The 15,739-nt window shown below is 44.8% G+C and overlaps 1 protein-coding gene across 1 annotated transcript in view; it reads left to right on the top strand.

The window, feature by feature from the left end:
• The first annotated feature begins 1,665 nt into the window (after positions 1–1,665).
• The window catches only part of CMIP (c-Maf inducing protein), a 178,681-nt gene continuing 164,607 nt past the window's right edge, over positions 1,666–15,739 (top strand). Inside the window, exon 1 of the mRNA XM_032230400.1 lies at positions 1,666–2,374. Coding sequence (XP_032086291.1) covers positions 2,084–2,374 — 291 coding nt within the window. The 5' untranslated portion in view covers positions 1,666–2,083. The remainder of the gene's footprint in view (positions 2,375–15,739) is intronic.

The raw sequence follows: 15,739 nt of genomic DNA, 5'->3' as shown, positions 1-15,739 counted from the left end.
ACACCGGGCAATCATTGGGTTGACTGGGATGACTGTAAGGTCTTTTGCCTTGAGCAAGGGGTTGGACTAGAAGACCTCAAATGTCCCTTCCAGCCCTGTGTTCTGTGCTGGCTGGTGAAGAGAGGATTGGTGGTGGGGGAGAAAGTAAGTGGGGAAGGAAGGAAGGAAGGAAGGAAGATAGGTAATGAGAACAAAGGTAAGAGGTGGGATTGAGAAGAAAGAAAAAGGAAGGAAAGAAGGAGATGGGAATAAGAATAAAGGTAAGAGATTGGATTGAGAAAAACTAAAGAAAAAAGGAAGGAAGGAAGGAAGGAAGGAAGGAAGGAAGGAAGGAAGGAAGGAAGGAAGGAAGGAAGGAGGGGGATGGGAATAAGAACAAAGGTAAGAGATTGGATTGAGAAAAACTAAAGAAAAAAGGAAGGAAGGAAGGAAGGAAGGAAGGAAGGAGGGGGATGGGAATAAGAACAAAGGTAAGAGATTGGATTGAGAAGAAATTGGTCTCCAGACACGCTTCAAGGTGCTAGTTGTTACTTTTAAAGCCCTACATGGTATCGGACCTGGGTACTTGAGAGACCGCCTCCTGCCAATTACCTCCCAAAGACCTATTAGATCCCACAGACTAGGCCTCCTCCGAATCCCATCTGCCAGCCAATGTCGGCTGGCAATACCCCGGGGGAGGGCCTTCTCTGTGGCTGCTCCGGCCCTCTGGAACGATCTCCCGATCTCCCCGTTGAGATCCGGACCCTCACCTCTCTTCAAGCTTTCCGCAAAGCAACTAAGACCTGGCTGTTCCGGCAGGCCTGGGGCTGTTGAATCTTCCAGCCCCATCCGAGGTTACGACTGTTGCTGTATTTTTAAATTGTTTGTCTTTTTATTTTATTTTGTACCCCCCTTCCCCTTCAGATTGTTAGCCGCCCTGAGTCTCTTGGGAATAGGGCGGCATACAAGCTAAATAAACCTTAAATGAAGAAAAAGGAAGGAAGGAAGGAAGGAAGGAAGGAAGGAAGGAAGGAAAGTAGAATGGGAATGAGAAAAAAGGTAGGGGACTAGATTGAGAAGGAAGGAGATGGGAATGAGATCAAAGGTAAGAGATGGGATTGAGAAGAAAGAAAAAGGAAGGAAGGAAGGAAGGAAGGAAGGAAGGAAGGAAGGAAGGAAGGAAGGAAAGTAGAATGGGAATGAGAAAGAAGGTAGGGGGACTGGGTTGAAAAGAAAGGAAGGAAGGCAGGAGATGGGAATAAGAACGAAGGTGGGAGATGGGATTGAGAAGAACGGAAGGAAGGAAAAAGAAAGAAAGAAAGAGAGAGAGAGAGAGAGAGAGAGAGAGAGAGAAAGCGCCATATTCTTCAACTTGGTGCCCTCCGGAAGGAACGGGCTGCCATTCCCTTCCTACCGCCTGGCAGGACGAGCATGGGTGGCATGGGACATGTAGTCCTCCTCCTCCTCCTCCTCCTCCAAAGACCTCCCCACTCTTCCCTCCTTCCCCCCAAAGTCAGCCCCTCCAGCCCCATCCCGAGGCGTGGACGCGGCGCGTTCCCGGGCCGCCCGGCGGGGCAGGCGAGAGAGCCATCTAGGCAGCAGCAACGGCGGCGGCCGCAGGAGCAGCAGCAGCTGCCCGGGTTGGCATTGACGTCAGAGCGGCCGCACATGACCGCGCAAGCCAATCCGCGGCGCTCCGGAGCGGCTCCTGCCAGGCGCTTCCCAGCCCCACTCGCCTCTCCTCCTCCTCCTCCTCTCCTCCTCCTCGGGCTTCGCGACGCCGCCCGGGGCTCCCAGACACGCGTCCGCCCGCATCCCGACGTGCGCCAGAGGACCCGGCGGCCCTTCTGCCTCCTCGGAAGCCCTCGGTGCCTCTCCCTGGCCGCCCAGCCCAGCCCCGCCGTCCCTCCGGAGCGCCTTTTGTCTGGGCGGGGGGCTTGGAGTAGAGCCGCGGGCGCTGAATGGGGGCTCCGCGAGGCTCCGGGGGCGGCCGGGGTTAGAGACCCCTCCTCTCTCCCCCTCCTCCTCTCCTCCGTCGGCTCTGACCCCCCCTCTCCCTCTCTCTCGCCCCCCCCACGCCTGCTTGGCCCGGGGAGGGGTCGCCATGGATTGCACGAGCGGCTGCGGGGGCGGCAGCGACCCCCGGCCGCTGGAGGAGAGCAAGCAGCCCTTGCTGGGTGAGGCGCCCGAAGGGACCAAGCCCGGAGCCGCCCCGTGCCGGCGAGGCGTCCACTGCAGCGGCATGCGCTACAAGCTGCTCCAGGAAGGGGACATTCAGGTGTGCGTCGTGCGGCACCCCAGGACTTTCCTCAGCAAGATCCTCACCTCCAAATTCCTGCGCCGGTGGGAGCCGCATCACCTGGCCCTCAACGAGCACAGCCTGGCCTCGGCCACGGTAAGTGGGCTCCCCCTGCCCTGGAGACCCTCTTCCCCACCCCCTCCCCTTCCCCCCTTGGGCTGCATGGAGGTTTGCTTTCTTTCTCTATTTTGTTTCTTTGACTTTACAAGGTGACAGGTAGACGAATAGGCACGAATAAAGGGGGAGGTATAAACGGGGACAGGGACCGTAGACACCATGGTGCGCCTGTGCCTTCCTTCCTCCCCCCCTCCACCTCACCTTTACCTGGGTTTTACACCTCTTTGAACCCCTCCGCCGAGACAGATCTTGGGATGTCAGGCCAAAGCAACCAGCTGCAAGACACCCCTCGGGTTGGTTTTGTCCCCCTCCCCACCGCCGAGATCTGGCTCCGTGGGGTTTGAACCCACCTTCATGCCAATCTGTGGTTGAGCTGCCCCCACAACCAGCTCAAGGTAGACTCTGCTTGCCTGCCCTGTGGAAAGAGAGGGCTGTTCTCCCACTGCCTTTCCTTGCTCTTTGGCCCCTGGGGTTTGAACAGGCTCCCTGCACCCAGTCCCTTCTCTCTGCTTGATGTGTGTGTGTGTATGTGTGTGTGTGTCTAGGGGAGAGTGTGATCCAACACCTGGATGGTGGGAGCTGGAAAACCTCCCCCCACCTCCAAAATAAAAAAAAATTGTAAAACCTGGAGTGCGGGAAGGATGGTTTTTGAGGTCTAAATAGGTGCTTTTGAACAAAGCCTCCAACAGAAGCAACATTTTGACTTTAGGCTGCTTTTGTGTGTGTGTGGGGGGAAGTATTAATTTTTATTGTTCTTAATCCGATTGTCATCTTCTTGTCCTTTGGCAGTTTGGAATAGCTTGAAGTTGAAACGAGAAGGTTACCCCCCCCCCCAAAAAAGGAATAATCCTCTTTGTGAAGGGCTTGTCTTTCCATTATTTAGATGGCTATTGTAATTGAATTATTCATCATGAACACCTCATGATGGAAGATTTCGCTTCCTCTTTCTTCACAACACTCAGATGCCCCGATTACTTAGATTTTAATCATTTCCGTCTTTGGAGGTTGAAGTTCCTTTGTTGTTTTTAATCAGGTTGGCTGGCTCTTTAAAACGCTGACTTGTAATTAAAAGGAAGAACGAATCAGACCTTGGGACGGAAGGCAAATAGGCTCTGTACCCATGGAGCGGTTGGACGGTTCACGAAACAACATGAGTGTTGTGTTTTCAGTTGGATTCTGAGCGATACACCCTTACGAACTTTGCTCCCTTCAAGACCAGGGTTGGCCTTTGTTCCTCTTGCTCTTTTGAAGTGAGGGTGAGCAAGCTAAGGATTATGGGGAGGATTGTAGCCCACCCAGATTAGGGGAAGTTGTAGTCCACCCAGTCTAAAAAACAGAAAGCTAGAAGAAGCTCCTCCTCCTCCTCCTCCTTGGGATTTGAAATGATTGTGTTAAATCTCCTACAATAGCCCGTTCCCAGTTTTAGATTGCAGAAAATGGAAGGTGCTCTCTTCCCATTTTAGATAACACCTCTTGCTGGATTTAGGCTAGATTGCAGATAATGTGATCCTTTTAAGTGTTCTTTGTGAGACTAAATTTCATCTCCGCTCAAGAACCAGGGGTGTTTACTTCTTCTCGTGCATGCAATGAAATTTAAGCTGCCTTGCAAAGGGTTTAGCGAGCCAAGCATCTCTTACTGTTCACCATAACCCTGCAAGGTAGGCTGCCAGAGAGCAGCAATTCTCTGTATACAATAAGGCTGCAGCGTCCAGAGCAGGAAGGTTAATTGCTCGGTTTCCTCGCAGCTTTGCTGTGGTTGCACAACCCCATCACTTGTCTCTTCCAAAGCAGCCATTTTCCACTTGGCTATCTCAAGTGGATTGTTGCCAACTGCGGGTAGACGTTAGTGGTAGTCACCTGTTTGTAGAATTACAGTAATGAGTGTTCTGGACTTTGGGCTTTTGGATAGAAGTGTTGCTCTTCAGATGCTGCATGACTCACCGGCGTTGTATAAATAGTGCAAATCATAAATAGTGCAAGGACTATGCTTGTTCCTCCTAACCTGTGGCAGGTAGTTCACAAGGCCACAGGTCTTTAGCACTTCTTGGGGGTCTTTCAACAGCCCCTGGCTCTTCCTTTTGTGACTGTAGCAAGATTAAAGTTTATGCGGATCTCTCGTAGCAGTAAAGCCTGACTGACACCCTTTATTACGAAGTAAGGGGATATGGGTTGCAGCCTTGGTGTTTTTTTTTTCCTCTTTATTTATCTCCATCTCCCTTTCAGTTCTCTTTTCCTGTTCGTTTGCAGAGCGTGGCTTTTGGTCTGCGATTGGTTTCAGTGACAAGCTTGCATTTTGTTCACACGATTGAGGTGGGAGAGGACTTCCTAATTCTTTGGGTTTTCAAATCAAGCCCAAGTGAGAACAGCCAACTGAAAATGCTTCTGGGCAGAGCAGTGCAATTTTTTCCCCCCCAAAGAGTGCAATTTAGCACGTTCACATGTGACTTTAGCCTGGTGTGCTATACAAACCCTGCCTTGCGTTTTTTTTTTTAAAGCAGGGTTAGGAAACCCAAGGCTATTTTCCAGAGGTAAACACAGGGCAAGCCACTAGAACCGTGATGGCGAACCTGGCCAAAGTGGCGTTGCCTGTTCCTCTCCCAGGTTTCTGGCGCGCATGTGTGCGCAATGGTCAGCTGGTCTTCGTGCGTGCAGCGGTTCCTGAAACTGGATGTGCACACCAGAAACTAGAAGTTCATTTTCCAGCACACAAATGCAGATCCTCTTCCAGGTTGCGGCCCCGCTGAGCACATGCGCATGGACCCCCCCTTTTGGCACTCGCCATCACTGCGCAGGAATATAAATTGACAGCAAATTCAACTCCCTATCAGCACTAATGATGTTATCTAGTTTGGTAATGAAATGTCTCCAAGGAACCAACCAAGCTCAGAGAACAACGAGAGTCCTAGCTCTCCTCCACTACAAAACCCTGCTCCCTATCATCACTGATAATATTACCTAGTTTGGTAATGAAACGTCTGCAAAGGAAACAACCACATTCAAAGATCTTCAAGGAACCTTGATTCCAATGGTTTATTTGGCCATCCTTATTTAATAGTTGTAAGGCACCATGATCTATTAACTTAGCCATAGATCTATTGTCAATCAAAATTGAAGTACTGTGTTGATTCCTTAATGGAATTTTATAGCCGGGGATACCGTGTTTCCCTAAAAATAAGACAGAGTCTTATTTTCTTTTGACACACACACACACACACACCCATGCGAAATAAGCCCATGACCTTATTTTTGGGGAGATCTTATTATTTTTGAGGTGTAGGAGGCCCCCTAACCTTGGCCCACGGATCCACAGTGGGCCGGAGGTTCTGTCTCTGTTTCTGGCACACTCTTGCCAGCCCTAGAGTCTCTGGGCCTGCAGCTCTTTTTCCAGCCGCCACTAAGAGAAGGGTCGCAGGAGCTAGGGTTTGTGGGAGTGGCCTCCGCAAGACTGTTTTGCATGGATGGGAGGTGCATGTGGGGTGCATGGGACATGTTCCCCCCTTTGCATCCCAGGAAATGACAGGGACTGGCTGCACACACAGTTAACTATTTTAGTGGAGGGCTTATTTTCGGGGAAGGGCTTATTTTAGCGCATGCGCTCAAAAGCCCGATTGGGCTTATTATCCGGGGAGATCTTATTTGGGGGTGGAAGGGTAATATAAAGCACAGTTATTTCTGCCACATTCTTTTAAAAACTCTGTGGAATAAAGAACAATGAAATCACCTAGATTGGATTTGGATTGTATCGTCTCCCAGGGTTTTTCCAAAATGTTTTTTAAACAAACAAACATAAACAAACATAAAACATAAAAACCATCCTCCAGTTACATACAGTATGTCGATTGGTTACAAAACTTTTATACTTCCTCACCAGGGGTGGGTTGCTAATCGGTTGGAACGGGGCCGGCGGCATCCTCGTGCACGCGCGCAGTTCACGCATGCGTCTTAGCGCCTGCGCGATGCTCCAACTGCTCGCGGAGACTCGCGCAGGCGCTGTATGTGCCATCCAGCTGCTCGTGGAGAATTGCGCAGGCACTGTATGTGCCATGCACCTGTGTGGAAGCGCAGAAGCCTTCAAAGACCGGTGAGCGCGGGCGGGCGGGCCCTTCGCCATTCCCGGAAGTTACTTACTTCCGGGTTCGCCGACCAACCGGTTTGCGGGGTCCGCCACAAACCGGTTGAAACCCACCCCTGTTCCTCACCAAAGTCTTCTTTTACAATTTATATAGAATCTCATATTATCAATCATATATATATATGTATACAGTTATTATCACTATTAAACATTTATTTGTTTATAACTATTATTACTTCCTTTTAAGTGAGATATTCTAAATTTAGAATAAATTTATATTATGGCATTTCATTACATCATCCTAAAACCATCCAGTAATATTACATCTTTATATTGTATTCTGTATAAAATTGTTTATCTTTGGTTACAAAACTTTTGTGCATCCTCTCCATAATCCTCACTTACAATTTACATAAAATTTCATATTATCAAATATATATATATATACACACACACACATTGTTATCATTATTAATCATTTATTTGACTATAACTATTATTACTTCATTTTATGCATTATATTCTAAGTTTAACTAAATTTAAATTAATTTTTATTATAGCATTTCATTATGTCATCCTGTATCCATCCAATAGTAGTGCAATCTTGTATCTCTTGCCATTTGTAGTATTTGTGGTCTAATTGCTTTCTTGGTAGATCTTATGTGGACTTCTCTTGTTTTTCACAGCATATCTTGTAAAGACTCGTCTGTTCCTCCATCAACTTCCCTTTGGTTATCACCAATGCTTCTGCTAGAATTTCTTTCATTACTTCTGCCAAATTTTCTCCCTTTTCTTCTTCTATATTCTGGAATAGTCCCAGGGTTTCTTCTAACCCCAATGTGATTCTTTTACTCGAAATGATTGGGTTCATCTTACCTGTAAACCCAGGTGAATCACGTGATAACTTAGTGCAATCTGTGAACCAGGTATTGATTACTGTTGATCCAGGGAAAAGCAAAGAAAAGTCAGCCATTAGAACATCAGCTAATCTAATGTATTACTTGCTAAAAGCCCTCCCCCCCCAAGTCTTTTTCCCCCTACTCAATAGTAGCAATTGTGTAACTGATGCTTTGCTCAATACTAGTAACTGTGAGAGGGATCTTGGAGTTCTAGTGGGCAACCATTTAAATATGAGCCAGCTGTTCGCAGCAGCTGCCAAAAAAGCCAACATAGTTCTAGGCTGCATAAACAGAGGGATAGACTCAAGATCACGTGAAGTGTTAATACCACTTTATAAGACCTTGGTAAGGCCACAATTGGAATAGTGCATTCAGTTTTGGTTGCCACGATGTAGAAAAGATGTGGAGACTCAAGAAAGAGTGCAGAGAAGAGCAACAAAGATGATTAGGGGATTGGAGAATAAAACATATGAAGAACGGTTGCAGGAACTGGGTATATCTCGTTTAATGAAAAGAAGTAGTAGGGGAGACATGATAGCAGTCTTCCAATATCTCAGGGGCTGCCACAAAGAAGAGGGAGTCAAGCTATTCTCCAAAGCATGTGAGGGTAGGACAAAAAGCAATGGGTGGAAATTAATCAGAGAGAAGCAACCTAGAACTAAGAAGAAATTTCCTGACAGCACAATTAATCAGTGGAACAGCTTGCCTCCAGAAGTTGTGAATGCTCCAACACTGGAAGTTTTAAAGAAGATGTTGGATAACCATTTATCTGAAGTGGTGTAGGGCTTCCTGCCTAAGCAGGGGGTTGGACTAGAAGACCTCCAAGATCCCTTCCCCACTCTGTTACTCTACTCTACCCTACCCTACCCTATTCTACTCTACTCTCCAATGGCCAAAATGTCTTTTATATTTCTTTGTGAGCTTTCTGCCCCTTTCAGTCCCCCTTCCCACACTACCCCATCTTCCAGATGCCCTCCCCTCTCTCCTGCCCTTCAGTTCCCTGAGATTTAATAGAAATCAGGGACGTGGCAGAATCCTGGTGAGAGACTGGTGTGCTAAAACATGAGATCTTCACTGACGCCTGAGGTCTTGCCCCCTCCCCCTCCCAAAATGAAACATCACTCCACTCCACCCCTGGGAATTCCCTTGTAATCCTTTTCTCTTTGAAAGATGATCCCAGGCAAACTCCTCATGGAATTGGATGGGAGTAGCAGGGTTGCACCACAGTTTTTATTCCTGCATAGCATTACCGTATTTCTTGGAGTGTAAGATGCTCTGAAATATAAGACACACCTAGCTTTTGGTGAGGAAAAGAAGGGTGGGGGAAAAATCTGCCTCTGCCTCCCAGCCATTTGCCTCCTTGCAGCAAACAGATGATATACATTGTTTGTGGTGTTGCATTTCAGATTATACTTGTATAGATGCTGTTAAAATTGATGTGGCTTTCTGGAAGTATATGTTATTCTCTGCTATTTAAAAGAAGATACAATAGCACTGGGCCTCTTCAGATCAAGCATTTATTTTAAAAATCTTCTTCATTTTGTTAAGTTGTCTAGAACAATAATGAAGCAGTCTTTAAAAAATAAGCCTAATACTTTGAACATTCTATAGGCATTTATATTTATTGACTTACCTCCTTGCAGGAAACAGCCAACAGCCTGTTTCAGTTTAGCCTGATTAGCACAAGAAAAAAAAACCTGCCTCTGTCTCCCAGCAATTTGCCTCCTTGCAGCAAACTGCCTGTTTCACTTTCAATTTCAGTTTCAGCAGGGGCCTCCTGATGATCAGCTGTTTCAGGCTGCAGGGATTGCCATAGGCTATTGCTGCCTCTGCAAGCCCCATTTTCCCCATTTGCTGCAAGGAGGTAAATTGCTGGGAGGCAGAGGCCAAAGGGTGGAGGCCGATAGGTAGGCCGGGCTACATTCAGTATATAAGACACACCCACATTTTCACCCTCTTTTAGGGGGGGGAAGTGTGTCTTATACTCTGAAAAATATGGTAATCCAAAGGGCTGGTCATTTACTGGATCATCATTAGTCCATCTCTTCTTGTCTTATTCAGGATCTTTCTACTTCTTTTTCCTTAAATCAAGGTGTAGTCCTTGACTTAAGACCACCATTGGACCCCGGATTACAGTTGTGGGTTGTGGCAGTCATTAAAGAGGTCACCCCATGGTTGTGCCTGATGGTATTATAACCTTTTTGCTGTGATCGTTAAGCAAACACCATGGACGTTAAGCGAACATGCAAGTTGTTAAGTGAACCTGTTGTTTCCCATGGATGCTTTTTTTGCTGCAAATTTGGCAACTTTAAGACCTGTGGACATCAACTCCCAGAATTCCCCAGCCAGCCTCCTTTTTCTTTGGGGCTGTGCTTGACAAAAAAATATAGGATTTTTTCCCTGCTGCTATCTGGAAGAGATATTTTAGAAGTGAAAGTAGAAGAAGATCAACTTAAGCAATTTTTAGACAAGTGTCCTTCAACCGTGTCAACTTTAAGAGGTATGGACTTCAACTCCCAGAATTCCAAAGCTGTGCTGGCTAAAGAATTTTGGGAGTTAAAGTCCACAAATCAATTTATTTCCTTCCTTCCTTCCTCCCTCCCTCCCTCCCTCCCTCCCTCCCTCCCTCCCTCTTTCCATCTTTTTCTTTCTCCTTCCTTCCTTCCTCCCTCCCCCTTCCCTCTTTCCATCTCTCCTTCCTTCCTTCCTTCCTTCCTTCCTTCCTTCCTCCCTCCCTCCCTCCCTCCCTCCCTCCCTCCCGCTCTTGCTCTTTTTCTCTATAAATCAATTTAATAGGACCTTCACATATTATCTTTTGCACCTGATCTATGGGCAAACCTAGGTGCCCCCATTACTATGACTAGTATCAACTCACTAAGGCTGAGAAATCCTGTCTTGTAGGAATCATAGAGGCACTATCTACGTACTTCTAGCCTAGAAGAAGGACTCAGGATCTATTGGAACAATAAAGTCCCATGATCCCCATTGTATAAACTCTGCTATGCTAGCTGGCTGGGGAATTCTAGGCGTTAAAATCCATTCATCTTAAAAGATTTCACGGTTGAGAAACACTGAATCTCGCCCTTAACTTACCCATTGCCTAAACACTTGTTTCACACTTATGTATTGTTTGCTGTTTATTTTTTCAACACTTTTTAAACATTTAAAAATTTCCAATGAAAAACAAACGCAGGAAAAGAAAGGCGACCTTTTGCCAGGGTTCTCAGAGAAATGTGGCTGGATTCGCCCATCGCATTAAACCAAGATTCATGGAATAAGCTACCCATAGCACGAAGTTGAAAATCCAGGATTACTGAACAGAAGGATAGAGTTCCCACTGCACCCTTAATCCAAAGCCAAGCAGATCACATTATAGCTTAGCAAAAAGAAAAAGACAAATATCAGATACAGGCATTTGTTTATTTGGTGCAGCTAATTTTGGTTAAAATCCAAACTGGTTCTACTACAGATTTTTATTTGGTGAAGAATTGCGACAAATACAATGACGTGTGCAGTTACTAGCTAGCACATAAATGATCATAACATATTTTTATCAAATCTGCCCTGTTGTCATGCTGGCTCCCCCCCCCCCCACCTCCTCATTGTCCTTTAAATCAGATGCATTTTTGCAGCATACATGTAGTTTTCCATTGTGCAGGATTTCATACTTTAAAGAGTAACCTTATTTTTATCCCCGAGGCTGTATGCATATGGGTTTTACTGCTCAATTTCCCCAAAGAACAATTTTAATATTTACAAACTTTCATCTTCGCATAAGTGCTTGCTCAGGGACATCATCTATTTTGCCTCCTGGGCTTGGTAGTTTTATAAAACAAACGCCAAAGTAGTCTAAATATTTGTTAGTTTCTGAACCTCTTGTGCAAGAACACCTTAACATGCCACTCTGATAAAAACTAAATTCAAACATTTACGATTTAATACCAATATTAAATAAAATCCTTTAAGGTTTTGTTGCTATTATAATGTGCTCTGATCTTTTCATGACGGTTGAATTTCTGCAAGACCAGTTGTGAATAATTTACCTTTGGAGAAATTTATTTTTCCTGTAGCTAAGGCATTTATTTTTCATTTTATATTAAAAAAACCCACTGTCTTTGATTTAAAGTAGCAACAAACGGGACCATTTTCTAGCCCTCATTATTATAGAGATAAAGAACCTAGACGTTTGCGCTGTGTTTTTATCTTGATAAAAAGCCAAGTCAGACTTTAGAAGTTCCTCTTTTTCAATGCAAAGGACCTTTTTTTTTGTAGAGAAATTTACAAAGAAAAACTATCCTTTGCTGGCTCATTCACTAGATCGACCTGTCCTGATGAATAAATGCAAAATACAAAACTGAAATGAGACAAACCTCAATCGAAACATTGATGCGTATGGTGATATTTTCTTTTCTTTTTCTCTCCATGCTTTATATTTAGCTGGAGCTGCGGTTTGTGGTTAGGAATTCACAGTACAATGTTTTGTTGGCATGTCAATGAATTATAACAACCAGAAGATATGATGAAATACAACCAAAAATATAACAGGGCTAATATAATCAGAAAGTAATACACAGAATAGTAATTACTGTAAATGACAGGTTTTCTTTTCAAGAAATCTGCTTCAGTTCCTGTAACACAGTAACATGATAATATCATCACGTACAGCTAGCTATCGCTTGATTTTGATCTTCACATTTTTTAAAATATTATTCTTGCTTTATTAATAAGCATCTTTGCTGATGATGGAGGGGGGGGGGGGGAAACCCCTGAACCAGACATATTTTTTTCTGTTCCAGCAAAACCTTCACTCTTGCAGCATCCATTCTTGAAGTCAAAAGCAAAACCAAGATCTTTTGAGCTTAGGAAATTTGAGAATCTTTTTCTCAAATCAAAACCAAAGAGGGTGTGTGTGTGTGTGTGTGTGTGTGTGTGTGTGTTTTGCTTCTCAAAGACCCCATTCTCCCCTCCCCTCTCTTTGGCCCATGAAATCCCTGAGATAAACATTGTACAGGTTTGAGCACAGCTACATGTAACATGTTTTGCGGCCAGCTGTCCCATCATGAATTGAGAAGGTTTAACATTATAGTTAATGTGGTAATACGATGGAAACTTGTTCCCATGTATCCATGATATATACGCCCACCGTATATATCTCAGATCTCCGTGGCATTTCTTTCGTGAGCTTCTGTTTCCCTGCAAATGACAGAAGCTCACGAAAGAAAAATATCTTACTTCTTGGTGCACTGCTGGTGTTGGGGCGCCCTGCCTTCGGGTCTCTGCTGCGCATGCGTGCATGTTGGCGCATGCACACACATGTCAACCCGTGTACATGCTTGTGCCCGTGTGCACCTTTCAGTTTGGGCACGCGCGCACCCAGTTTTGGCACTTGGTGTTTAAAAGATTTGCCATCACTGCCATATATTGTTTTCCCACTGTGTCATTCAGGAAGCTCTTCGGAAATTTCAGATAGTAGCATTTTGTTGGGTACATTTCACTGGTGGCTCTTTTTTCTGGAATTCCGAAGGGGTTGTCCTGTTTTTATATTTGTTTATAATATAAAAACATTGCAAAACACTTGTTAAACATGTTTGATTACCACAGCAATAAGAAATGACATGTGATAGCTCATGTATTGATTTTTGGCCTGGTTTTTTTTTTCTTCCCTTCCCCTCCCTCTCCTCCCTTCCTTTCTGTTCATAAAATGATGAGTTATTCTTATTGGCTGATATAAAAGCCCAGTCAACAACTTCGCTTGTTGCCTCTTTTACGTGATACAGCTCAAGGCAATGTGCATAAGGTTCTATGTGACTTCCCTCCCAGTAAATATAACCTTAGCTTCAGCTGACCTCTACTCCTGGTGACCTCCTAGATGTAGCCATACCTACTGTGGTTTGCCTTGGTGAAGAGCTCAGTTGTGGTGGGAGAGGAATGCAGTGCGAATAGCCGTCTCCTGGGATGTTTTCTGACTTTTTCCTAGAGCTTTGGATTTCCTGTTGGTGCCCCATCTAAGTAATTATTAAGAATCGTGGTAGTGCAGTGGTTAGAATTCAGTATTGCAAGCTAGTTCTCACCAGATCAAGGTTGACTCAGGTGAATAAAAGGCTAATTCTGCCCACTGCCAGCAGTTTGATTCTCACCGACTTAAATTGACTCAGCCTTCCATCCTTCTGAGGTTGGTAAAATGAGGACCCAGATTGTTGGGGTGCAAGAGGCTGACTCTATAAACTACTTAGAGAGGGCTGAAAGCACCGTGAAGCGGTATATAAGTCTAAGTGCTATTGCTATTACTCTCCCTTCTATCCATCATCTGTCTGTCCGTCTGTCCATCCATCCCTTCATCCATGATGTACAGTTGTTAGAATGCAGTATTGCAGGCTAACTTTGCCCGCTGCCAGGAGTTCGTACCTGACCGGCTCAAGGTTGACTCAGCCTTTTATCCTTCCGAGGTGAGGTAAAACGAGGACTCAGATTGCTGGGGGCAAGAGGCTGACTTTGTAAACTGCTTAGAGAGAGTTGCAAAGCACTGTGAAGCAGTATATAAGTCTAAGAGGTATTGCTATTGTCATTGCTAACTAGGTCCAAAATCAGCCCCTTGCTGTGACATTCCCTTGAAGACAAGAAAAAAACAAACGATCCCAATTTGGAAAGTCTGCTTAGTCTCCATTTCGTACATATACTGTCTTTTGCAGAATAGAGGATTGAAGGACATATTTTCTTCTGCTAAGTTCTCGTTGACCCTGCCTGCGTAATGACTACACAGGACAGGACAGGACATAATAGTAGAGTTCCCAAGTTATCTATTAACCTCCCCCAAAGAAGTTAAAAGGGAGCACGATTTCATCATTTCTTAGTTTCTCTCTTTGTAGCTGAGAAGACAATGCTGGGAGATAGTTTCTATTATAATAGAAACGGAGTCTTCAGTTTTTGGTGGTTTTTTTTTTAAAAAAAGTTCAGCTTTTATTGTTGGAACAAGGGGTGCCACAGAGATCGAGATGATTTTACAAAACAAGGTAGAACACCTATAAATCTAGGTTTACCGTCCAACTGGAGAAGATGAAAAAATAATTTAAAAGCAGGTCACTGGAGTCCGTTTCTTAGAAGCTAAAAGAATACAAATTTTCTGTATATTTAGGTTACCCTGTTCCTTCCTTCCTTCCTTCCTTCCTCCCTCCCTCCCTCCCTCCCTCCCTCCCTCCCTCCCTCCCTCCCTCCCTCCCTCCCTCCTCCTCCTCCTCCTCCTCCTCCTCCAACCTTCCAATCAGTCTAAAGCAGGGGTCTCCAACCTTGGCAACTTTAAGCCTGGAGGACTTCAACTCCCAGAATTCCCCAGCCAGCTTTCAGGAACAAAAAGAAAAAAAGAAAATGGTGTAGGATCTCCGGCTTGAGCATGGGGTTGGACTAGATGACCTCCAAGGTTAAGGAGAGCTCTCCATGTAAGCCGTCTTCAGGACTGTAACAGATAACATAAATACAGTTTATTTTCTTAAAACTGACTTCCAAAACAACAGTTGGCTTGCCTTGATTAAAGAGGTTCTAAGGTTTGGAAATCTGAACATTCATCATTAGTCTTTTGCCTGGGGCCTAATTATAGTTTACCGTAAAGGATAAAAGGTGGAAATTGCAAAGAAAACCAAAACAAAACCCAGAGCCTTAAAAATAACCCTTCTGTAGGATTTTTTTTTCAAAAAAAGTTTCACAAAACAACTTCCAAGACCACCAAGCCAGTCAGGGCATAACTCTGGAGAAGTTAAAAACAAACAGCTCAGTTTGACATTACATTTTTTTGTTTTTGGCTTTTTATTTCTGATTAGAAAAGAGGAAGGAAAGTTTCGATACTGATGCAAAAATGGATCGTGTCGTTGATAATTATTTTTCTGGGCGCTCATGTGATGTGATGTGGTTAGAAGGAGATCAGCCTTCAAAGCGTAGGCCGGTGTAAGATATTGAAGGCTGCTTATCATTCAACCTTTGCTGATCAAAGGATTGATTAAGGATGGAACGATGGCCTCAAACACAGTAGATTCTTCCCGTCTGGATGCTTGTCACTTGCTTCCTAAGAAGCAATGGGTGGAAATGAATCAATTGCCAGTCCAGATTGTGGTGCAGCCTGTGAAATACCTTCGAATCTCACCAGGCTCAAGGTTGACTCAGCCTTCCATCCTTCCGAGGTCAGTAAAATGAGGACCCAGATTGTTGGGGGCAAGAGGCTGACTCTGTAAACTGCTTAGAGAGGGCTGTAAAAGCACTATGAAACGGTATATAAGTCTAAGTGCTATTGCTATTAATCTGAAGAATGAGCATTTTGGAGGAATGGAGAAAATCACATCTGTGTTCCAAGCAAATGCTGCTATATACAGGCCGTCCTCAACTTAC

This window comes from Thamnophis elegans, chromosome 14, assembly GCF_009769535.1.
Source record: "Thamnophis elegans isolate rThaEle1 chromosome 14, rThaEle1.pri, whole genome shotgun sequence".
Taxonomy (NCBI): domain Eukaryota; kingdom Metazoa; phylum Chordata; class Lepidosauria; order Squamata; family Colubridae; genus Thamnophis; species Thamnophis elegans.
The sequence above is the reverse complement of the archived record's forward strand: the minus strand, read 5'-3'. Positions and strand labels throughout refer to the sequence as shown.